This window comes from Melitaea cinxia, chromosome 12, assembly GCF_905220565.1.
Source record: "Melitaea cinxia chromosome 12, ilMelCinx1.1, whole genome shotgun sequence".
Lineage (NCBI taxonomy): Eukaryota > Metazoa > Arthropoda > Insecta > Lepidoptera > Nymphalidae > Melitaea > Melitaea cinxia.
The window spans coordinates 16,382,833-16,408,185 of record NC_059405.1 but is presented as its reverse complement, the minus strand read 5'-3'; the positions used below and the strand labels follow the sequence as shown (position 1 = coordinate 16,408,185).

The 25,353-nt window shown below is 33.4% G+C and overlaps 3 protein-coding genes across 3 annotated transcripts; 2 read left to right on the top strand and 1 right to left on the bottom strand.

Moving 5' to 3' along the window:
* Nucleotides 1-5,396: 5,396 nt before the first annotated feature.
* On the bottom strand, nucleotides 5,397-13,855 carry LOC123658173 (E3 ubiquitin-protein ligase Mdm2-like). The gene is made up of 6 exons (XM_045593614.1): nucleotides 13,653-13,855; nucleotides 11,725-11,787; nucleotides 8,506-8,627; nucleotides 7,984-8,220; nucleotides 6,795-7,070; nucleotides 5,397-6,580 (listed from the first exon to the last, which is right to left on the bottom strand). Exons 1-6 carry the CDS (start codon nucleotides 13,678-13,680, stop codon nucleotides 5,966-5,968), a joined length of 1,341 nt encoding a protein of 446 aa, XP_045449570.1. The 5' UTR covers nucleotides 13,681-13,855; the 3' UTR covers nucleotides 5,397-5,965.
* A 2,226-nt stretch (nucleotides 13,856-16,081) lies between these two features.
* Nucleotides 16,082-17,367, top strand: LOC123658379 (ribosome biogenesis protein NSA2 homolog). The gene is made up of 2 exons (XM_045593811.1): nucleotides 16,082-16,172; nucleotides 16,518-17,367. The coding sequence occupies exon 2, from the start codon at nucleotides 16,537-16,539 to the stop codon at nucleotides 17,314-17,316; it is 780 nt and encodes a 259-aa protein (XP_045449767.1). The 5' UTR covers nucleotides 16,082-16,172; nucleotides 16,518-16,536; the 3' UTR covers nucleotides 17,317-17,367.
* Nucleotides 16,084-24,326, top strand: LOC123658380 (ubiquitin-40S ribosomal protein S27a). Its single transcript, XM_045593812.1, has 4 exons — nucleotides 16,084-16,172; nucleotides 17,658-17,792; nucleotides 18,242-18,437; nucleotides 24,084-24,326. Exons 2-4 carry the CDS (start codon nucleotides 17,668-17,670, stop codon nucleotides 24,228-24,230), a joined length of 468 nt encoding a protein of 155 aa, XP_045449768.1. The 5' UTR covers nucleotides 16,084-16,172; nucleotides 17,658-17,667; the 3' UTR covers nucleotides 24,231-24,326.
* The last annotated feature ends 1,027 nt before the right edge of the window (nucleotides 24,327-25,353 follow it).

The window sequence follows — 25,353 nt, the reverse complement described above, 5'->3', positions numbered from 1 at the left end:
AGAATGTTTTACATGATAATTAGATTCGAATGCCATACAGCAAATGGAATGAAAGTACTCTTTGATCTATTATTGTAATTACAAGGATTTTTTTTTTATCTTTAGAATATTATTGACGTTTTGTTTAATTATTAATACTAGTGGTCGCCCAGTGGTCGAAATTCGATCATAATTAATTTAAATTATAAGTTTGATAGTTTGAACACAGTATATGTGTCCAAAACATGGTTACGTAGCTGGAAACAAAGCAAAGTTGTTGAGACTGTATTGAGAATCTTAATGAGAAGGGTTCTACCACCAGGAATGGATGTCGATACATGCGTATCCATATCTGACTTTCAAAAGAATCCCACAAATGCAATAGTGCGAAGGATGATTGTTAGTCCACGCTAACGACGTTCAATTAAAGAAACCGAGGCCACGGCGAGTAGCAACGAGGGTACAGTTACAATGTAAGTTAGACTATTTAAGAACTTCAAATAATAACTATTAGTTAAATTCATTATTTCTAAAGTAAGAAGTTAATTCATAATACCAACCCGCCTGCCCGGCGTGCTGACTATGGGCAAAACACATGAATTCACTCCATTTTTGGCGCGAACTTGTTAATGCCTATGTCCAGCAGTGGACTATATTATCAATACAGCCTATACAGTCCACTGCTGGACATAGGCCTCCACAAGTTTACGCCAAAAATAACGTGAACTCATGTGTTTTGCCCATAGTCACCACGCTGGGCAGGCGGATTGGTGACCGCAGGGCTGGCTTTGTCGCACCGAAGACGCTGCTGCCCGTCTTCGGCCTGTGTATTTCAAAGCCAGCAGTTAGATGGTTATCCCGCCACCGGTACCGTGTGGGTACGGTACTAAAGAATATAGCCACCCCCTCTCTTCCCGTGGGTGTCGTAAGAGGCGACTAAGAGATAACACAGTTCCACTACCACTTTGGAACTTAAAAAGCCGACCGGTGGACTATATTAGGCTGAAGTGAATTCATAATAAAACTTAGTTTTGAGTCATTGTAAGTAGAGAGAATTTTAAAGTATACTTCATCTCACTATTTCACTACCGCTTTATTTTCATCAGTACCAACCAGCCTTGCGTTATCGTTGGCGGGAATGAGGTAGCCAGAATAATGTTATCGCTGACCCCGCCTACATCGAGGCACTTCATCCCCATCAATGTTCTCATTAATATAACCACTTCATCATTTGTGTTGTCGGGCTAGGTGGGAAGAGTCTACTGTTGGTCTACTGTCTTGTATCAAATCGCAGGCGACTCTTCCCCGTAGCTCCTCATCATTTAACCCCAAGACTCCCACCGGGGCTTCTAATTAATACATATTTCGTCTATTAATCATTACCTTATTTTACAATCTACCAATATCCGTCTTTTTTAATCTAGCCGAAGCGTATTACTCAATGTCTCTTGTTAATTATTATAATATTGTCTATTGTTTATAATATTGTCTTTATTTATCATCACTCTCAAAAAAAAAAAAAACTCTGGCTGGGTAATGCAAGGATTTGCGTCATTTTCGAGCTCGTGACAAAAAGGCGACCGAACAAAGCGCACGTGCAACTTCTCGAGAGCATTTTGATACAAAATTTCCGCAAGTAGATTAAGTTGATAAATTCATAATGGTCTATCAAATTCATTTGATAAAGTTTGTAAAGCTGCACGCGTTAACATCTAAACTAGCCTTCGTATTTTTGGCGCACCTTCAATTCTTCAATTAGGCAATGGGCGCGAGTTTGGAAATAACGTAATTGAAGAATCGAAGGGTCGATGTGGACCAGTCTTAAAATAGTACATGGCATACCTCGCTATAGTCATTCTCAAGGTAGTGTAGAAATAGAAAATTTCAAAGCTTGATTTCATAAGCCTATTTTGTACATCTTGATTGGATGAACGATGAAAATCGTGAGTATTGGTCAGAAGATTACACTTAATAAAAAATCCAACGATGGAATAAAACGAGCTCCTTATACCGCCATGTTCGGTAGTGATGTCAAGGTGGGTTTGGCGTCGTTTCCTCTTTCAAAAGAAGTTATTGCCAGTATTCACTGAAGCCAGGAAATGTTGACTGAATTTCTTACCGGAGCGGAATTTAGAGGAAATAAATTTGTACTACCTATTGAAACATAAATACAATTTGCAGGATTGAGCTTAGAAAACCAAGCTAAAAAATGAGTCTTGTCTAAATTAAAATTTTCTCCATTTTCTGTTGAAGATACGGTAACAGTCCAAATACCAGATGTTTCATAGAGGAAGAGGAGTTTCAAGACATGCTTATGGCAGTTGTACAAAAAGCTAATGATCTGTAAAGGCTAGGAAACGAACGTGGAACTATTGAGGAAATGTTCTCAAGAGATCAGTTTTCTGTGTGTCATGATAAACTGATTGATATCGGAAATATATCACCAGGACAAAAAAGCTTACGAGAGCTTGCAAATGTAGCTGAAGGAAAATTTTGCAATTCAAAATGTCACAGTAGTTTAACGATCGATCGTTAGTACTCTTGTGAAGGAATTCACACAAAATTGTAATATATTTGTGCTATTTAAGCTCTTCAAGTGATTGTGTTCGTCTTTGTATGTTTTTTTTTAAATAAAAAGTCAAAAATGCCCTTGGATTTTAATTACAGTTTATTTTTTAACATTACCCAGTCAGCATTGCGTAGACTTAGGTGAGTGTGGGTACGTTCCGAATCAAAATTTATTTTACTTATTCTTCGGACTTTAGCCAAAAAGTTTCGAGTAATACTAATGCAACCCGGGTAAACCTAAGTTTACACCATCTTCTATTACCCATAACATATGCATATATTATCAGCTGACCTATTCTCTTGCCCTGTATTTAAGCTGCGCCAAGTTATATATAAATTTTTGGGAAGATAATGTTTATCAAAATTTTATGAAATCCAAAAAATGTTTAGTATTTCTTGTATTTATCTCATAAGTGGACAAATACATCTTCATCATCTGTTCAGAAAGACATAGTATGTAACTTTCCTTACAGCATAATTACATATATAACTATTTTTAATTGTTATTCACAAATAAAATTATCTGCAAATTTTTTGCAAATGAAATCTATTTGAATGGCATCCCTATCCATTTTTTATAATTTTACCCTATCAATAATAATAGTCAAAGTAAGTATTTCTAAGGAATTAACGCATTTTTTAGGAAATTCGAGATATTTACCCGGCAATAGATATAATTAAAAATCCTATAACACTATAATTATATATAACTAATACTACTGTACAAAATAGATACAAGCATTAGACATTAAATTTAACCACATATGACATCATTTATCAGCTAGACACAAAAAAAGTATCTGTCTAATAGAAGCATTTTAAGGGCCTGTTCCACAGATTGTGGATAACGCTATTTGACAGGTGACAGTATTCAGTAGAGAAGTTTTGGATATATTATTTGTATTTATGAGATATTTCTATTTTTAAATTTTAATCTAAAAGTTATAGTATACTAAAGCCGAGTTGCACGAAACAAAATTAAAATTTAAAGTAGAGATTAAACTAATTTAATCACGAGAATTTCATACAATTCTTGCGATTAAATTAGTTTAATCACTACTTAAATTGTAATTTCTTTACGTGCAACTCAGCGTAAAACTTTTAAACAGGTCGTAATGGCCTATTCTACTTCCTGCTGTGAAAGCATATTTGTAACTCATTTGTAGGATAAATTTTATCCACAAACTACTCGGCTGTTCCATTCCAAAACACAGTAAGGGACCAATTTTACGAAATTTTTTTTTTTTTTGCATTTTTCGTTCCAATAGGGGACAAAAAAAATTCCAATGGAAAATGTTTTTTGTACTGCTTCTAATTGACTGATATTTTGTATATAACTTGAACGTGGTAAGTAGTATATATGGTTAAATTTAAAGCCTCTCACTTGTAGCTTTTATGTTTTTTAATTAATTATTCATGTTCCATGAACCTAACCTACTGGATGAAATATATTAATCTCTGCTAGGTGGTAAATCGTGTATTTACAGAACTTAAAAATACACCTATGAAATATCACAAGTATTTACGTTACTTTTTCTTTTTTTTTTCGGCCGGTTTAATAACTACCTCCCATTTGTGTATTCGGGGCCTCTAATACAATCAAGTAGATTAAAACTGGCTGTTAGTAAACTATCCTTAATAATTATTTACTTTCAATATAAAATTTGATGTCTCATTTTAATAATTGATTTGCAACGAAGTTGTAACGAAAATGGTTTATGTTGGCATTTATTTGTAATTTTCCTCGTGATTGTGATTTTAATTAAAACTAAAGTAATAACTAGATTTTTGAAAAGTAAACCAATATAATTTTACTGTCTTACATTTTATTTTCTAATGTTTACGCGAATTTCACTAATTATAATGAAAAAAGTTTTTCGGATTTTATCGATTTTATTTGGTTTTTTAGATGGCCGACGTTTCGGATACTTTACAGCGACCATGGTCACAGTAGGACTGTGTAATGTTTCACTTACAAGAACTAATTTAATGCTCAATAATTAATATTATTTGTATAATAGTATTGTTTTAACCAGTAAATGTCTCAATGATTGGCAGACTTCTGTAAAGTAGTGGAGTGTAATCGGTAACACCGCTTTGCAACATGTCATAATCAGGCAATCATGACATAAATTTTCAAGTATTTAGCGATGCTAGCCTAGATTTGTTGCTGTATCTTTATTTACATGATCAATTTGCTATGTTGACTATATCAAGTTCAAAATCAACGTATAAACAAACTAACTATACCCTCAAGTTAAATTAAAGTTAAATTAGAAATGAACTAGACAGTATTATTTTTCCAGAAGATGACAATTCTGTATAGTCAACAAGTAATCCTTCAAACGAATTATCCGGAATTATGGATATTTTGATAATCAATCAATCAATCAATCAATCAAAAAATATTGTGTGGTTTTATCTTGTACACACTGTAACGTGTATGTGTGTGTGAGGGTACATTTGAAAATAATTAAATATATACATATCTTGCTACAAATATAACATAAAATATAATATTTTCATCAAAGTGTCAACTTTCATTTCTATTGACTGTACTGTGGGGTTATTAAAAATGTCGCTTAACTAACGGAAATAGAAGATATTTACAAAAATACATATATATACAAAATACTTGGATGTTATACAATGTGTCGGAATATTTTATAGGTTTCCCTGTCTTATATTTAAAGTATGCCGCTGTCCATGAACATGGACTGAAACAGCTTGAAAACATCCTACTGCTTGACATAAGCCCACACGGAGGGAGATTCCAGATGCTGTCCAGTACAATAGGACATTTTTGGATTGTGATACTTTTAAATTACATATTTAAATAAATTTTGAACCAATATATTTTTCAATGATTTAATTTGTATACACATGTAAGTGTATCTTTCTTTGGTTTTTTTTACATTGAAAGTTGTCTCAAGTTAAAATTTTTAGTTAAGATAACCTACAAGGCTAGAGCGCATCTACAAGTTATATATTAACTTTTTTAAATTTTTTTTTCTGATTCAGATAAAGTAGAATGTATGCGGACGGTCTTTATGTATGAAGTTTTAGCGTTGTATCCATGGATGGTTAGTTGATTAGGAATCTATAAAATGCAATCGATACTGCATTTTATTTCATTCCAATTTTGGATAAGTTATATATGTTTGATGTCAGATTTTATTTTTTTTTAAACTAAAATGTGATTTTGTTGTTAATGTTAAAACGAAAATAATCTGAAATTTCTGTCAGAAAAATTCTAACTGTTCCCGGGAGATACTCTGATCTTACGACGCACATAAATTTTTTTTTTATTATAGCTTTATCCGGTTACATTAGAAAAACTCTGACAGAAATATAATATGTGATGACCCATAGTGTGTTTCTAATCGATGTGTCAATGTAGTTTTGTTTAAGAAAATGTTTACATGACAATGGCCCGTAAAACATTACTAACTTTACAATTACAGACGGGACACCGCTTAGTTTTCCTCCATACTTCTACCGCGCATTTGTAACAACAGCAGATGTGCGCGATCCGACCGTGAACGAAAACACCCGACTTGGGCTCGGTCGTGCAAATTATACACGTATTGTCCGCTTTGTCTTTTTTATCTGTGCCCGTCTCGCGCTTGACAGCGTCGCTGTTTGTGTCGTCTGTAGTTTGACTTTTACTTTGACAGATATTTGTGTTGTCTGTGGAACTTTGACAGATATTTACCTGAGGGAGTGTGTGGATGGTGAGAGCGGGGTCGCTGACCGTCTTGCTTAGTGGCGCGACATCGATTTTAGACTCCGAATCGATATCTGTGTCATACTCGATTTTTATTCGCTTCGAAAGTAGTTGAGATCGTATTTCTGATTCCTCTGTTAATCGACGTTTATTCGAATCGGAATCGTTTTGTTTGTCCGATTCGACGTGTTCGGAATGCTCGGAGTGTTGACTGCCCGTCTGCACTCCTGTATCTTGCGAACACTTGTCGAAGCTCTGTTTACGTTTGCGTTTCGGTCTTCTAGGTGGATTCGATTTTTTTCTCACCTGTAATATATTTACACATTCGTTTAGTAAGACATATACATATTTATACATAACTATGATTGATTTGTGTTTAGCTTCCACTGCAGAACGTTTTTGTGGAAAATGTAAGGTAATGGTGATGTCAACTTGGCGCCGTACTCAGGGACACTGGCTGATGTACTCTAACGACACTGCTGACCGACACATTTTTTTTTTTAAATCAAGTAATAATTACCTCTTCACTCGCTTCAGTAGAAATCAATTTCTCATCTTCACTCTCGCTATCCGAATAAGAATCGGTATCGGCAGAGTCAGAATATATTAAGCTTCTGACGCGTTTCAGTCTATCCGAGTCGGTATTCAGCAGGGCAGCGACATCGCTTCCCTGGCTGTGGGCGAGGGATACGACGCCGGAGTCCTGGGAGGACACCGGCTGGGATTCAGTCGGTTCGGAGCTCGGTTTGCGTTTTCGTTTCGGTTTCGGTCTCGGAGGGAAGAAGTTTTTGCGTATCTAGATTTTATGAAAATTATACGTTAGTTATGCTGTTACGCAACTGTAGAGCAATGACAGCACGGAAATAAATGCAAGTTGTGGCGTTGTGCAAACAATAATACAATGTAATGTAATGTAAACCTTAAAGAATTTTAAAATATAATTAAATTATGGTCTGGCAATAAATACTGCCGACAGAGCGAGTCTGTCAGTAGCAATTTTATATTTTTTACAATATTCTCTGGAACATACGTTAAAATCAGCCATCAGAAAATACCTAAAGTTAGTACCATGTTTTCGTACGTTTAGCAGCTAATATCTGAGAAATGGCTGTCGGTCTCATCTCACTAATATTACTCTATTGTATACATTTTGTCCCTTGGAAAATAAATAAGGTCTGGGGGCCTGGGATCTCGGACTATTAGCTTGAAATGTCATTGTGGTGTGACGGTGTGGTCGAGCTGTGCGGTGCGGTGCGGTGTGGTGCGGTGCGGTACGATGCGGTGCAATGCGATGCGGTGCGGTGCGGTGCAGTGCGGTGCGGTGCGGTGCGGTGCGGTGTTGTGTGGTGCGGTGTGATGCGGTGCGGTGCGGTGCGGTGCGGTGCGGTGCGGTGCGGTGCGGTGCGGTGCGGTGCAGTGCGGTGCGGTGCGGTGCGGTGCGGTGTGGTGTTGTGTGGTGTGATGCGGTGCGGTGCGGTGCGGTGCGGTGCGTTGTGGTGCGGTGCGTTGTGGTGCGGTGTGGTGTGGTGTGGTGTGGTGCGGTGTGGTGCGGTGCGGTGCAGTGTGGTGTTGTGTGGTGTGATGCGGTGCGGTGCGGTGCGGTGCGTTGTGGTGCGGTGTGGTGTGGTGTGGTGTGGTGCGGGGTGGTGCGGTGTGGTGTGGTGCGGTGCGGTGCGGTGTGGTGTGGTGTTGTACGGCGCGGCGCTCACCCGGAAGCACTTCTCGCAGTAGCGGTAGAGCGGCGTGTTGTTGGCGGCGCGGCACGTGGCGCACAGCCAGTAGTCGTGCAGGTCGAGCTCGCTGTCGCTGCTGGAGGCGCTGCACTCGGAGTCCGCCAGCTGCAGCGCGCCGTCGTCCCGCACGCTCACCTCCACCACGCGCGTCGCTATTATCTCGTTCTGGAAGCGGTGCGTGGGCTGAGTCGGCAGCGAAGCGAGTTCCGCTGACTGAATTGCCGAAATCGGATACATTTTTTTAAAACCATCGGATTTTTAAACAAAAAAAAAAATCACACATTAACACCTCAAAGTTGGTCGTTAAATAATATAAATAAAGTGAAAGAACACTACAACAAAGGATCTAAATTTACTAATATTTCTTGGGAATTCTTGCACTTGTTTTCAAATTAGGTTTTTTCCCGATTCAAACATCGTCGTCCTCGATACCATTTCCGTCAAGAGAACTTAAATAAGTATTTCTATCGCAATCCGCGAGTATCGCAGTATACTCACGTCGCTCGGGCAGGAAGTGTCCCCGATGAACGCGCCCTCTTCCTCCGGCTCGGTGACGGGCTCGAACTCCACGCCCTGCTCATCACTGCACCACTCTGTGTCACTTGTGTCGCGGACAAAATCTACAAAAACCATAACCTTCAACAACATGTCAACCGTCAAATTCTCTGCCATTTTAAAATGTCCCAGTTCAGCTTGACACGACGATTGTGTAAAACGTTTTTTTATTCTATTTTCGCTTTTTTTTTATATATTTTTTTCGTGTGTTGTAGTTACTTGTATTTTTTTTATTTCTAGTTTAGTTTTTTTTTTTTATAGAATTCTGAGTTCCTTTTTACTGCCTGTGGTTTTCAACATATCTCTTGATTTTTTTTTTGTCTTTTTTACTTGAATTTTTAAATCATGTTACATGTATTTTTTTTTATTTTTTTAATACTATAAATACAACACAGATTAAAAGCATGCAAAATAACACAACAAAAATACAATCAACAAACTAAACTAACATACATATTATATTTCAAAAAAAACTAAGTTTACAAAGTTTCTTTACTCAACTAAGTCAGATCTGAACTACACCTTAACTAAATTAAAATTCCTCTATAATTAAGATATTAATTAGCCAAATTAATTAATGTTTAACTATTCTTTTATCAAAACATTAACATAAAGAATAAAAATTAACAATACTGTTTAACACTAAATAAAACAAACACCATTAAAAATAAAAAAATAAGACGCTCATATAGTTTCTGAATACTAAGAAACAGTTCCTTCAACAAACAACACTGAACACTAGCAAAAAAAAGCCAGCTTTAAAAGTCACTCGAATTTATTCTAGACACTTCCAATTGCATTTTGTGTGTTTTTTGACAAACTTCAATAAATAGACGTACAAAATCGAACAATTTTGCAGTTCCATCGGTCTTCAAGATTCGATCCTTACTACCAGACCCTGCAGACTCCAGACGGCTCAGCATGTCCAACAAAGACATCTGACAATGTTAGCACACATTAATACAATACAAATCCTGTCCATTCCAATAAAAATTTCCATTACCAGTTACCAACATTCCGGAACAATTTTTTTTTCATTCAATTAGGTATTTCATGCAACTAGTGCGTAACTCGATAAACAATTAAAACAACTAAAAATCATAATTACTTAATATTTAAAAACTCAATTAATTAATTATATTTATTTTAAATTAGCAAACATTAAATGAGACAAAAACGACTATGTATGCTAGTATGTTACGCTAGTGGAAAAGAATTATTATTATCAATCAAATTTAATGCAATGAAGAACATTACACAATATTGTTTAAAAAAATAAAATAAATACTACTTAAAAACTGTCTTTGTTACGATGTTTACTGTCTAAGGTTTTATATAATAATATTTAAATAGTTTATCTGCTTTTAAATTATTTTCATATCATATAATGTTTTTCATTACTAGGTACAGTCATCATATAAAACAAAAAAAAATCTTCAAACCATAAATCTTTATAAAGCATATACAATAAAAATGCAATAAATAAAAATATATATATATACGTAAAAAATGTCTATAATAGATATAAGAGAAATTTGACAGTGTAGGTATCGATTTCAATTAAATGTAAAATTGATTTACTGCGTGAAATCGCCATGTTTGAGAGGCGTGGTGCAGCGCGGGTTCGATGACATATGAATTGTACATACATATAAAGTAGCAAACGTACTTAGATACACAAGTTTATTGCACCGTGCATGTTTCGACTAGTCGAGTTATTATTAAATTCGAGATATTATTAAAACTGAATAGTTTGAATTTTAATAGACAAAAAATCTAGTGCAAAGGTAGCTAGTCGCGAATTTGGTATCTATAGCTATGTATTTGTAGTAAAAAAATCAAAATAGTTTTAAACTAAGAAATGCTTTTTATGAGAAAAATTGTACGTAAAAAAAATTATGTATTGAGATCAGGAGCAATTGTCTGAGAAATAATAATAAAATGTCTAATTTAATTGAAATAATATTATACATAATTTATTTTTTCCGTAATGGCAACGGCAGATTTATTAGGCAGATTGATTTATTAATAAGAGAATTTGTAAAAGATATTAATACAATATGTCGTAATATTGATTGATTCAATATTTCAAATAAATCTCTTTTTACTTTAGGAAATACTGTAATAAAATTGAAAAAGAAAAAATTATATGAAAGAAAAATCTACCTATGAAATAAATCTATGTATGAAAAAAAAACATTTAGCCCTTTTTCAGGTTTTATAAAACAGCTCCTTACAATAATAAATTTCTTTAAGTAAATTTCCGAATATATGACTGTAACAAGATTACAATTACAATTACAGATTCATTACAAAAGTAGCCAACCCTACTCTTTGTAACTTTGATCAATACAAACAGAAATTTTCATATGGAGGACTACATAAGTAGTATGATAACCGAAGCTGCACTAGTCTCAACATGTTCCTATGCATGACTGTCCTGTTTGAGTCATGTTGCGGAAATTTTATGGTCAGACTCAAGTTTGAACCTGTGTTCAATGAGTCACGCGGTTGGCGTCATAGCGTAGTTTTGGCGGGAAAAATATCTTGATCCTTTGACAGATTAGCGAAATTAGCAGACATTTTATAATTATAAGTGTAAAATGAGAATTCAAGTGCTTATAATGTCTACTAGAATAAAAAAAATTATAGTTTATGGTATTAGAATATTAGGTATATTCTGGTAATGTTTAGTTTTTTTTATATAATTAAAAACATTAACAATTTTGCCTGCTGTTATGTGACATTAGATTTATTTACTTCTGTTGAACTGTAATTCTAAAACTATGGTAAAAACTCAAAGAATTCTGTAGTCTGTAGTAGAATTCAAAATTCTAAAGTTGTTCAAATTAATCTTAATTATATTTTCTATTAAAAATTGCTTATACTTAATTGTAGTTCAAAATTTTATGTACTTCATAATTGTTACATACAAGTACCACAAAGATGGTTTTGATCTGAAAACTACACAATACACAAAAAATATTTAAGCTTGTATAATAATATACAATATAATTACACATACTACATGAAATATTTCATAATACTTTTGAAATTACATACTACTACAATACAAAAATAATCTGTAAATTATCATGCAAACATATACTTGAAAAACTAATATTAAAATACATTAATGACAAAATTAAAAGTTATTTATACCAGTTTCTCTTCCCTGGATGCTGAATACAGTCTCCGTTGAGCAGCGGCGACTCCATGAAGGTTCTGAAACACAGCAATCTTGTCTATTATTTCCAAAATATATAAACGTACAAAACTTTTGAAGATCTGCACCAATTAAGATAATTCTTCTTTTTTCGTTTTTTTTTTATTTTCAGAATAAGATTTATTTAAATTAAAATGTGTCAATACAAAGTTTGCTATCAGCTAATAAACCTATAAAATAGACTTATTTAGAACAATAGAAAAATTTGGCAATAAGTGAGTAAAACAACGTGGCGGGATCATTGATGGGGACATTTATTGACTCCTATCTGTTGGGTAGTTTGGAATAGATCACTATCTAGTGATAAGACCGCCCTTTGCACACTATGTAACTTATTTTTAAGCTTTATATGTATATAATTGTTATATGTTACTGTATACAATAAAGCTATTTATTATTAAATAATAATATGTACAGTTGTTAATAAAGCTGTTATAAAGCTCTGAGAGAAGACTAAATAGGCTACTACTGCAGGAAAAGAAGATAACATTTGACGAGAACTATTGCTCAATACGAGCAAACTAACACGAGATACTCTGATCTTATGTTTAATATAAAAAATTATTAATTATAGGACTAAGGTGCCTGTATAGAACAAAGCTTCTTAAAGTAAATAATACATTATGCATAAAATATTATTTAAAATAGAATTTAATGTTTTTTTATTGAAATTAATATTTCACTTATTAATATTTACATTATGAAATATTATAAATAGCAATATTAATAAGTTTTCCTTTCTTTTTATATGACTGGAGTGTCAAACAAGCATTCAATCCTCATGAGGGTAAGCAGTTTCCGTGACCTATAGTACCTGTAACACTAGGAGTATCACAAACATTGTCCCTAATCCAATCAGAAGGCCACAGTAATGCAGAAACACAAGACTTTTTAAGCAAGATAATTCCTGTTATGCTGTATCTCATTAAACAAAATATATCTTATCTAACATAGAATTATTTCCACGCGAACAATTGTGATAGTATAATTTCTTAATAATACTGAAAATAAATTAAAAATTAATTCCATAACTAGATTTGTTATATGTGCCAACACGCAGTGGAGCATGCGTGTTGGATTATACTCTGAACCTTCTCCTACATGAAAGTAGAGGCCTATGCCTGGCGGGACATTGCACATTATTATTCATATTGGACATTGTGTGATTGTAATTAGTTTCATTTTATTATTGTAATTGTATTTTTAAATTGTCGTGACATTTATTAATTTTTTTTAAGTTGTATTTTATTATAAGAATTGAAGACAGTCAAATTGTTTTATGGGTCAAATTGTTGCCTGAAATAAAGAATTATTATTATTATTATTATTATTGCAAGCTAAACTATTGATAACTAAGTTCCTGGGATGTAATTATTCAATGCTGTTTCCTGTTATTTATGTTTAATTATTTTTACTATTTACCTTAGTTCTATTTATTTCATTGGTACATATTAATAATGACTCCTTAAAAAATTAGATAGCTAGAAATTAAGATTGTTTTAATAAATTAACTTCTTTAGACATATTCTTCATAAGTTTATCTTCTACAAAAATTACTACATATAAATAACTGTACTAATTTAATGTCCTTTCTAAATATATATATAAAGAGGTTTCATCTAATTAGACACTTTTAATTACTTCTATTTACATGAATATTTCTATGAGAATCTTATAAGCAAATAACAAGTGACAATCAAGATGTACAAGTATATAGCCAAAAGATTGTTGAGAGTAAATACAAAATCACTAGTAAACAAAGCACATGTCCTTACAACCTTTTAATGGTATATCAAACTAAATCTTTATTCTAATATTGCAATACGAAGTCTATTTTTTGTTAACCTATCGAGATTTTACATACCTGAAGAATAAGATGCTGTTGTATTCATAATATGCTCACAAAATTAGAAATATGAAGTCGCGTGGACTTCAATTTCAATCTGATCTAAGCAATATACTCTTAGAACAGCTTAAAATATGACTATAAAACTAAATGAACGTAATTAGGTAGTCAATTTGCTTGACTCGTTGGTACACGTTCAAAGCTAGTTTGAAATTTTTATGATAGATAGTGTTGTCGCGTTGTCGATGGTCACTTGCGATAAATTTCAAGTACGTATCGCTATTATTGCTTAAAAAGGTGAAATTTTAGCAGTCCGAGTAATCTCACAACAAATTTTTTAAAATCTTTACCTTCAAACATTTATGTAATAGCAGATAGGTACAAACTTAAATGTGTGTAGAACCATTCTACTTAATTGGTTTTGAAATAAAACTAAATAATATTGGAGTTGAAAGGTGCCGTTATCATTCGATAGCTACGAAATTTTTAATTTACAAGTTTATATTTTGTATAGAATATGTTACAAACTGGAATGATTTTAATCAGTCTGTTAGCAGCTCACTACTGTGTAACTAAGGTCTCTTCCATGTAGAAATTAAAGTAATTTTGCTAAAATAATAAATAATAATATAGATATGTTAAAAAAATGAATAACAACAGAAATATGATAAGACGTATCGATATATTATTATATTTATAGTCCGTTTTTATTTCTACCATTCAAGGCTCAAACTCTATTGCCAGCGCTTCTATTATTTTTCAATTTCAAGGCCAGTCGATAAATCTACAACAGCGTACGTAAACGTCACTAATCTGTTTGCTGTGGTAAGTTGGTAACAGCTACCTATAGAGTATAGACTATAGACAGTTGAATATTACCAGATGTCAAAAAAGTTTTAATTTTTTTTTAAATAAAATTTTATAAAATAATATGAAAGTATTAAACACATTTTTAGTTTTATAATACTAATTATAGAAACAAAAAAAAAAAAAAAAAAAACAGTTAGTAATAAATAAATTATGAGATTTTCGAAAGACAATTACTTATTTTATTTGCATGTAAGCAATTAGACATAGTTACATATTTAATACTTTATTACTTTTAAATTATTACTTTTAAAAAATTATCATAGGGTTTTAAGCTTAAAGGCATTTCACTTAATTTAGGGGAGAAATAAATGATATTATATTTTATTAGATCACATCTAAGTTCACTATTTTTTTATTTATTTTTGAATTTACGAGACTTGATATTGATGATATTATTTTGGATGGTCGTAATTGGCCTTTATGATTAAATGTCATTCTTGTTTTTTTTATAGCTTGTTATAAAATACATACAATAAAAAGGATATACGTACAATATATTTTTTTATTGGACCTAAAATTCTAAGTATTGATTCAATAATTTAAAAACAAAACGAAATAGAGCAAAACTAATAGAGCATTAAAAATGTTTACAACACATTATTTACACAATTTAAAAATTTTAATGCATCTCAGCCTATAATATCCCACTGCTGGGCATAGGCCTCTTCCCTCATGTAGGAGAAGGATCAAAACTTAATCCACCACGCTGCTCCATTGCGGGTTGGCGGAAATATTACCTACCACGAGTAACGATCGCTATCAGGTGTACATGATAACAACCGGGACCGACAGCTTAACGTGCTCTCCAAGACACAGTACCCAGAACACCGCTATGGCTAATACTAAAAATAAAAATTACGTGGTGTCATGGGACACCAGGTAGGAACAAAGTTCCTTCTTATAGAAGCAACACAATTTTAAAAAAAAGTTGAATTTTATATAATATATTTTCTAGTTCTTGATTTTTTTTAATTTTGTTGATTGGTTTTTAATTAAGTATATAAAAGTATTTAGGAAATTTAATATTATATACAAACAAAATAATAATAATAATAATTCAAACTATTAGGTGAAATAAAAAACATGTCTTTATTTATTTTTGTCGACAGTATAAAATTACATAAATAATTTTAAAAAAGTTTACTAGTAATATTTAGGTTTACAAACGTTATATTATACAGTCGTGTGACTGATATTACGTCAATTCCGTTATATATTTTTCTTACGGTTTTAGTATCACATTTTTTTTTCAGTTCGGTCGCCCAGCTAAATGTCAAGCCTGCCGTAAGGAACTTCGTTCCATAAATGTTTGTCATCTGCGGGGATCGAACCCGCAACCGCCAGCGCAACGGTCACTGCACTGGTTTGTGGCTTGGTTGTGGCGCAACAGCCACAAACCAGTTCAGTGACCGTTGCGCTAACGCGATTTTTTTTTTATGGGGACTTCCAATTAATTCACGAGAATTAATTGGAAGTCCCCATAAAAATAAGTTATAGGGAATTTTTACTTTAGCTTTGGGACTTTTGGCCATAAATATTTTTGAGATTGGTAGCCTTGAGCTTAGTCTACAGTTTTTGGTTATTACTTATTGTCTTTGCTTACTAAATTATACCAGTACCTTGTCTCTGTTATACTTCCTTTTCCTTGTGGCATGGTGTCGGCATAAGGTGAGTTAGAGCTACTTGTGTAATAATTTTATTTATACTGCGTAAAATTTCGAAACTTAATCAAACATTACTGGCTAATATTAAAAACGCGTGTAAATAGTGTTGAATAATGTGTTTCGGGTCGGAATACGAAATTTTTATAAACGTGCCTGTGCACATTTGCACGTGGATTTGAAATGTGTTTTATACATTGATTTCTACAAAACTGACGTATATTCGAATCAAGTTCCTGTGTATATATTAAATCAACATTATATACAGAATATAAAGTGAAGAGACAAATATAGTTTGAGGTTATACCACGTAGCAGTCTTTCAAATTGATTCGGTGACACTTTTGTTGTAGTTGCCGATAAGCAACCACAATGCCGCAGAACGAATATATTGAACGCCATCGTAAGCTGCATGGCAGGAGGCTCGATTATGAGGAGCGGAAAAGAAAGCGTGAAGCGCGTGAACCTCACAAGAGGGCCGAGAAGGCGCGTAAACTGCGAGGTATCAAAGCTAAAATCTTTAACAAGGAGCGTCGCAATGAAAAGATTCAAATGAAAAAGAAGATCAAAGCGCACGAAGAAAAGAATGTCAGACAAAACACAGAAAAGGTTGCCGAAGGCGCCGTACCAGTCTACCTTCTTGACAGAGATGTCCAATCTAGGGCTAAAGTATTGTCAAATATGATCAAACAGAAACGTAAAGAAAAAGCTGGTAAATGGGATGTACCGATACCTAAAGTACGTGCTCAGGCCGACGCTGAGGTCTTCAAAGTTTTAAAGTCCGGTAAATCGAAAAGAAAAGCGTGGAAACGCATGGTAACCAAAGTCACATTTGTAGGTGAAAATTTCACAAGAAAGCCGCCAAAATTCGAAAGATTCATACGACCTATGGCCTTAAGGTTCAAAAAGGCACATGTAACACATCCAGAGTTGAAAGCCACCTTCTGTTTACCGATTATCGGTGTCAAGAAAAACCCGAGTTCCCAAATGTACACAAGTTTGGGGGTTATAACGAAGGGTACAGTTATTGAAGTAAATATTTCTGAGCTTGGTTTGGTCACGCAGGCTGGCAAAGTCGTCTGGGGAAAGTACGCTCAAGTTACAAACAACCCAGAGAATGATGGTGTCATCAATGCTATTTTACTTGTATAAATTGTAACTCTGTAATGTTTACGTTTGCCACAATAAACAGATACCTGATAATGTGTTGTTTTATTAATCAAATACCTGTAAACAATAAATGATCACTAACTTTAACATGACACAACAATAAATTGCAAAACATGATGCAAGTATATCAATGATTCAAAGATTAGTGTTCAAAAAATACTCTATTTGCACAGATTTTAATAAAATAAATTGTAATCACTATTTTCTATTTCCAGGCTTATTTACAGTATTTTAGAAGTACACAGAAATTCAAATATTTCAAAACTTAATTAGTATTGTCATTATTTTTTGCAACTTTACAATAATTTTCTTTACCTCACCAGAGGCATCAAGATGCAGATTTTCGTCAAGACCCTCACGGGCAAGACCATCACTCTTGAGGTCGAGCCGTCTGATACCATCGAAAATGTGAAGGCTAAAATTCAAGACAAAGAGGGAATCCCTCCCGACCAGCAGAGGTAAGACAGTGTACTCAACTTTCTATAATTCAATAATTAAATTATATAATTCTCAAATATATATTGTGTATGTCTTTGTGTATAAAAATAACACTATTTTTGTCTTTTAAAGACCAAAATGTTACCATGAAAATTTTTAAAAACATTTTCTGAAATATTATATATGTATTTTATTTGGGATAGTATACAAGCACAGAATAACTTTAAAAAAATGAGCATATAATGTAATATGATGGGAATACCAATTACGACCCATCCATCAATTATTAGTTTTTTTTTAAACAATTTTTTTTTTTTTGATTCCTATAAATGCGTAACTAGCTTAAAGAAATCATTTGAAATCTAAAATGAATTTTTATACAAGTAGCATTATTGATGTATAATATTAGTTTTGAATACTATCCAAGTTAATACTTGACTGACTCATTGACTAATTATTTAATTCAAAGGTTAATCTTCGCTGGTAAGCAGCTTGAAGATGGACGTACACTGTCCGACTACAACATCCAGAAGGAATCGACCCTCCACTTGGTGCTCCGTCTCCGTGGTGGAGCAAAGAAACGCAAGAAGAAGAATTACTCCACACCCAAGAAGATCAAGCACAAGAAGAAGAAGGTCAAGCTAGCGGTGCTCAGGTTTTACAAGGTAAGGCTTTGTTATAACTTTAAACTAGTTTGAATCTAATTATGAGATTTTAATATAATTTTAAAATCTCGTTTTACAATGTTTTGTTACCTAACTCCTCCTAACATAGTGAAATTTAAAATTGGACAGTTTGATGATATAAAGGTAAAATTATTATTATTTTTATTTTATACTTTATTGTACACCACAAATATATTACAAACAAAGCATAAAGTTAGTTACAGACAGTGAAGTACAATGGACGGACTTATGGCTAATTAGCCATTTCTTCCAGACAACCATTTACATTTACACAACCAACAAAAAATTATCTCTAAAAAATTATAATATTATTGTAAAAACACTAAAATGGTTAGTTTAGTTTAAAGTAAATAAACATTTATCTTTTGTATTATCTTCAACTTAACAGCTAACTCACCTGCAATCATGACTTCTCGTCAAATAAAACAATTACTACTAAAAGTCGATGTCATAAATAAAAAATAAGCGCGCAAATGTCAAAAACTTTTTAAGCACTGTAAACTCTCGCGTCTTTCCCGCGCTTTTATACCAATAGGCAACAAAGAAATTTTTCTTGTGTTAGTGAGTGAGTCTTCAAGTCTTCACGAATATTAGTGAATACTGCGAGGGACGATTTGAATTGCAGTTTATAAATACGGCTAACACAAATGTTTAGTCACTCTGCGAGAACGAACATGTCGAAACTTGAAATTAACTGAGGTAGGGCACAGCAGGAATTTCCTGCTCAAAATACGGAGCAGCCCGACTGGGGTAGTACCTCGACCTTACAGAAGATCACAGCAAAATAATACTGTTTTCAAGCAGTATTGTGTTCCTGTTGGTGAGTAAGGTGACCAGAGCTCCTGGGGGGATTGGGGATTGGGTCGGCAACGCGCTTGCGATGCTTCTGGTGTTGCAGGTGTCTATAGGCTACGGTAATCGCTTACCATCAGGTGAGCCGTAAGCTTGTTTGCAGACCTAGTGACATATAAAAAATGCAGTTGAATAAGACGTTCGTATGACCACATGTCTAAATCGTTAGATCTTTGTATTCGTTACTGTTTTTTAATTTATTTCTGTTTTTAGTTGTTCAGGTTTGTTTTGATATTCAACGTAGCTAGATTTTTAAGTTGTAAGTACTACTAAAATAATATTATCACCTACTTATGAAGAATAGTATTTGCGTGATAATGGCAATTAACATGATACGGTCATAGATATAAAAAAATTTGTGGTCATTTCGATTTTCTGTTTTATTTAAATATTTAGAATACATTGTACAAGATACACATTAATGGAACGGAGACGTAAGACTAGTATTTATTTATAAAAAAAGTGTTTCCTGACTGAATTTAAAATAACTCTATTATCGAATTAATTTTCCACTGTCGATTAATTAACACTTAATTATCTACCCGGCGCATACGAAACATGTTTGTGCATGATATTTTGATAATGAATAGGTCCATATATTATAATATTACGCATCCAGCAAAATCTTTATCTTTAAAAAAAAAAAGAAAAAAAAACCTAAATTCTTATTTACCAAATATTATTCATTTTAATAACCTACTAACATATTGCACTTCAGAAAAAAATCTTAAAGTATAGACTAATAATTGTGTTTGCTCGCAAACGAAAAAAAAAACCGACTTCAATTACATCGACGAGTAATACACCGTAGATCGACGAAAAAATAGTCAAGTAACTACGCGTTATCAAAGATTACTCAAAAAGTAGTTATCAGATCTCGATAAAATTTATATGCGACCACATGATAAACACCAGCTTTCGATTAAATCAAAAATTATCAAAATCGGTATACCCAGTAAAAAGTTATTGCGGATTTTCGAGAGTTTCCCTCGATTTCTCTGGGATCCCATCATCAGGTCCTGGTTTCCTCATCATGGTACCAAACTAGGGATATCCTCTTTCCAATAAAAAAAGAATTATCAAAATCGGTACATCTAGTAGAAAGTTATGCGGTATAATACAACGTAGGTCGACGAAAAAAGCGTCAAGTAAAAACGCATTATTAGATATAACTCGAAAAGTAGTTGTTAGATCTCAAATAAATTTAAATGGGACCAATTGGCACACACCACCTTTCGATTAAAACAAAATTTGTCGAAATCGGTCCACCCGGTCAAAAGTTCTGATGTAACATACATAAAAAAAAAAAAAAAATACAGTCGAATTGAGAACCTCCTCCTTTTTTGGAAGTCGGTTAAAAACGGTAATGAGTATGTATTATAAATTTTCCTTAAAAAATTGATGAGAAGTGATAGTAACATGCAACTTTTCTTTGATAATATTTCCAAGCTATTTGTTTCGTAATTTATATTGGTTTTAACTTTGTCTTAACTACTTAAGACCTGTTTTATCGGTTGTGGATAAAGTTTATCCTGTAGATAAGTTACGAATAGACTTTATAAGCGAGTAGAATAAGCCATGTTGAACATGTTTCGCTACAATTAAGCAACTAAAATTTTTAAATTCACATTTACGAATAGAAATTCGAAATAAATATAGTGAATGAAGTTCGTACGTAAAAAGAATGATATATCGTAAATTTTTATCCGTTGGATACACCGTCATCCGTCAAATATCATTATCTACAACCGGTAAAACAGACCCTTAATCGTGTCTTTACTACTTGACTCAAAGCTAGAACAAGGAAAAGTTCGTACTCTACGAAGTCGCAATAGCTGTGCCACTTGTTCTCAGACATGTCGCGACAGGTATTACTTATTTACTTAGGACGTAATGGTTTCTTTTGAAAGTATTTCCATCGCCAACCCGCTCTACAATCACTGCCTTACTTTTTGTTTTGATAAGGCAAATGTAAATGGTGTTTACATTTTTGCGAATTGCGATTTTTGTTTATTTTTTAAATAATGTTAATAAAATAAAAATAGGTAAAAAAACTTTTTAAGTTAAACGGTTTTATGTTAAACATACATTGCAATGTTTAAGATAAATGTACTAAAAACCAAAAAATAATAAAATAGATACAGTCGTGGGAATTATAAACATATGCATAGACTAGACTAAAATAAAACCGTGGGGCACGTCAATTGTCTACAATCGTTGATTAAAATGTTTGTTTTGTAATGTTACACTATAATTAGGCAGTTGTTCAACCGACAAAGATGGACGTGTGATAAGTAGGGCTAGAATGTGGAAACAAGCTAGCAAGCTCGATTATAAGCGAGTTTTAGGGTTTCATAGTGGTGAGCGAGTAGTACTTTTATCATATGTTTTGTCGATTAAAGACAAACTACGAGCAGTGAAACGATTCCTCGCCAGCCAGCAGTGTGAATGTCCAACGATAAACTAGTTGAAACATCTCTTTTATTTACATGGAGTGTATAACTATTGGAATTTCCATGAGCAAGAAAATAGTAAGTAATTTCCTCACCGTCTGCGGGCCAACTGCCTATTTTAACGACGAATTAAACGATTCTTCTATCGCACATTAAGTCGATAATTTGTAGACAATTGACGTGCCCCACGGTTTTATTTTAGTCTAGTCTATGCATATGTTTATAATTCCCACGACTGTATCTATTTTATTATTTTTTGGTTTTTAGTACATTTATCTTAAACATTGCAATGTATGTTTAACATAAAACCGTTTAACTTAAAAAGTTTTTTTACCTATTTTTATTTTCTAGTTTTTAGTTTTTATTTCGCATTCTGTTTAATTCATTTAGTGCTTCATTATTGCAAGGCCCATCTTAAATATTGAGGTTGTATAGTGCACTGTATTCTTCTTGTCAAGCCCTTTTATTTGATACCCATATTGGTGGGATTGATAAAAAATTGTTATCAGACATTTGGTAGCGGCGGCCAGCTTAGATTTCAATTTTGCATAGTAAATTGTATTCTACTTGTTGAGCACTTTCATTTGATACCCATATTGATGGGATCGATAAAACCTACGTTATCCGCCATTTTGTAGCGGCCGCCATCTTGTATTTCAATTTTTTATAGTATATTGTATTCTGCTTGTTGAGCCCTTTCATTTGATACCCATATTGATGGGATTGATAAAACCTACGTTATCCGCCATTTTGTAGCGGCCGCCATCTTGCATTTCAATTTTTTATAGTATATTGTATTCTGCTTGTTGGGCCCTTTCATTTGATACCCATATTGATGGGATTAATAAAACATAAATTATCCGCCATTTTGTAGCGGCGGCCATCTTGAATTTATAATGATAATGAATAAACATAATTGTATTGTCACCAAAATCCAAAGTGTATACAAAATTTCAGATTAATCGGTTGACAGGAAGAGGGTGAAATTTGAATTACTAAATTTGACCCAAGAATAAATAATAAATAAAAAATAAAACAAACGGGGTGAGCTAAATAAAACCGTTTAAATAAAGATGATGATGTTATTTTTTTTAATTGGTTCCATTACGTCACAGTAACGCACATATTGAGATTAAGCAACTAAGTGACTAGTTTTGCCTGCGACTTCGTCCGCGTGGAATTTAACAAAATAATTATTGTTCAGTTCGCAGTTGTAAAATTTAAAAAAAAATCTAAAATAACAGTAGCCTTAGTTATTCCTTATTACATCAGCTATCTGCCAGTGAAAGTCTCGTCAAAATCGGTCCAGCCATTTTAGAAATTAGACAAAAATTGTAATAAATGTCATTTTGGTATATCTACCGTGTATACATCCATATGCATTTAGTAAAAAGCGGTTATTTTAATATTACAAACAGACACCAATTTTATTTATTTGCCTAAATAATTGGAAAATCACTAGCCAGTAATCTATAAAATTAAGTAGATAAAGATAAAATTAGGCAAATATCAGGGCAGACGTTTTAAACAAATCCAACACGAGACAACGACAAATTTTTAACTACTTAATTTTTTTTTACGAAAAACTAATTTTTAATAATGGAAGAATTTATCAATGACGTAATTTACCGAAGGCTGGATAGAATACAATTTTACTAGCCTATATTTACTTATTAAGGTATTGATTGATCATAGCCCATTTGAGCCAAAGATTGCGTATGTCAACGGTCACATCCTTTAAACTAAATTCATAGCAGACAGTCGGACCCTCGAACGAAACGGTAAATGAATATTTTTGCTGGTTCCAGTGGTTGCGGTTAGACATGTCGGAATTTGAATTAGTTTACAGGTGAAGGCCAAGGCACAGTCAGTTAATATAATTATTTAAGCCTGGTTCCTATATTTAGAAAATGTGTGCTTACAAACCGTTTTAATTTTTTAACAAGTTTAGAAAATGAGGTGGTCCACAATTTGACTGTATTTTCTTGTATAGTTCGCGTCATGTAAAAAGAACGCTCGCTGTCAAAATGCACAAAGGCTAATCGCCAGTGTTGCCAACTCTTGAAAAAACTTTCGTACTATCCATTTTTTGGAACAGTCTTATTTGGTAAACAAACCTCTGTCAATCATAAGTCACGTTTTTTTCCGCAATTATCACTCACTTTCACAACACATTAGCATAAGGAAACTTGTAAAACTCCATTTACTATTTATTTCGCTAAATAACAAATATCAATTTATCATTTTTGTCGACTACATGGCCCAAACAGAAAAAGTAAAAAATCAATTAGGCGTTTAACATGTTTACTATCTGTTGCAGGTTGATGAGAACGGTAAAATCCACCGTCTCAGGCGTGAATGTACCGGAGAGCAATGCGGTGCCGGAGTGTTCATGGCGGTCATGGAGGACCGCCACTACTGCGGCAAGTGCCACTCAACCATGGTGTTTAAAGACGATGACAAATGAACACCACACACTCCATAGGTTTAAGTGTATAAAAATACGCTCCGACTGCTGTGTATGATGGATTTTTAAATAAATCTTGACACAGTGTCAGAGTAATGTTGTTGTTTTTGTCATTTGTACGATACCTTTTGTGACGGCGAGTATTGATGCTTTCTTTATAGATAGTGTTTTCAGCATTATTTTCTGTCTACGATGGATTCGCCAAGGAAACCAAGGGGGTTTCCTGCAGGAAACCAAGGGATACATTGCTTGTATGTCTTACTATCAGCCTGATTCGATTCCTGGACCTTCTTCTCTCCCTCCTGCATGACAATCTGCTGCGCATTATTATTTTGAAATCAATATCACCTTAAATATTAATTTTAGTCAAAACTAATAATAATGATGAGTAATGCGTTATCTACAACTGGTGAAACGGGCTGTCACCATCATCATCATCATCATCATCATAGCAGCCTCTCCCAGTCCACTACTGGACATAGGCCTCCACAAGTTCACGCCAAAAATGGCGTGACACATGAGAATGTGTCATGTGAAACAGACGGTAAAACAAAAAAAAAAAAATGAAATTTTATTAAATTACCGTAACAAATAAATTTATTTAAGACCCTTCAAATAATATAATTGAGTTCTTGTCAGAGATGTAAAACTCGAGTATATAATTTAGACGTTGACGTTCCTTTGAACGAAAAAGACAGGGAAATTAAATTAACTACATATCGTATCTATCTATCATTTTCTAATCTATTGCTAATCTTTGTCTCCTCCATTAGTTTTGAAGTAAAACTTGATGTACGGTGTGGATGTATGTTGTTTACCTGGGGCTAATAAGCTGGTGAATGCGTGACGAGAGCGTTACGAAAAGTGTGATGTGCGAGGCGAACGAAAGTTGAGAGGAATATATACATGTTAGTGAAGATAGAGAGTTACGTTTCGTAAGTTTTTACTTTAGTCGTGTGGTCTAAAGCACTTTGTTGGAAAGTCCTTTAAGGATGAACATTTAAACGAGAAAAATATTGGTACAAAATATATATCAAGCGAGAATCGGACTCGCGGCCGAGTTATGCTGTGGTTGGACTTCGACACCGCGACACCTGAAAGAAACAATTCTTGTATGTTGAAA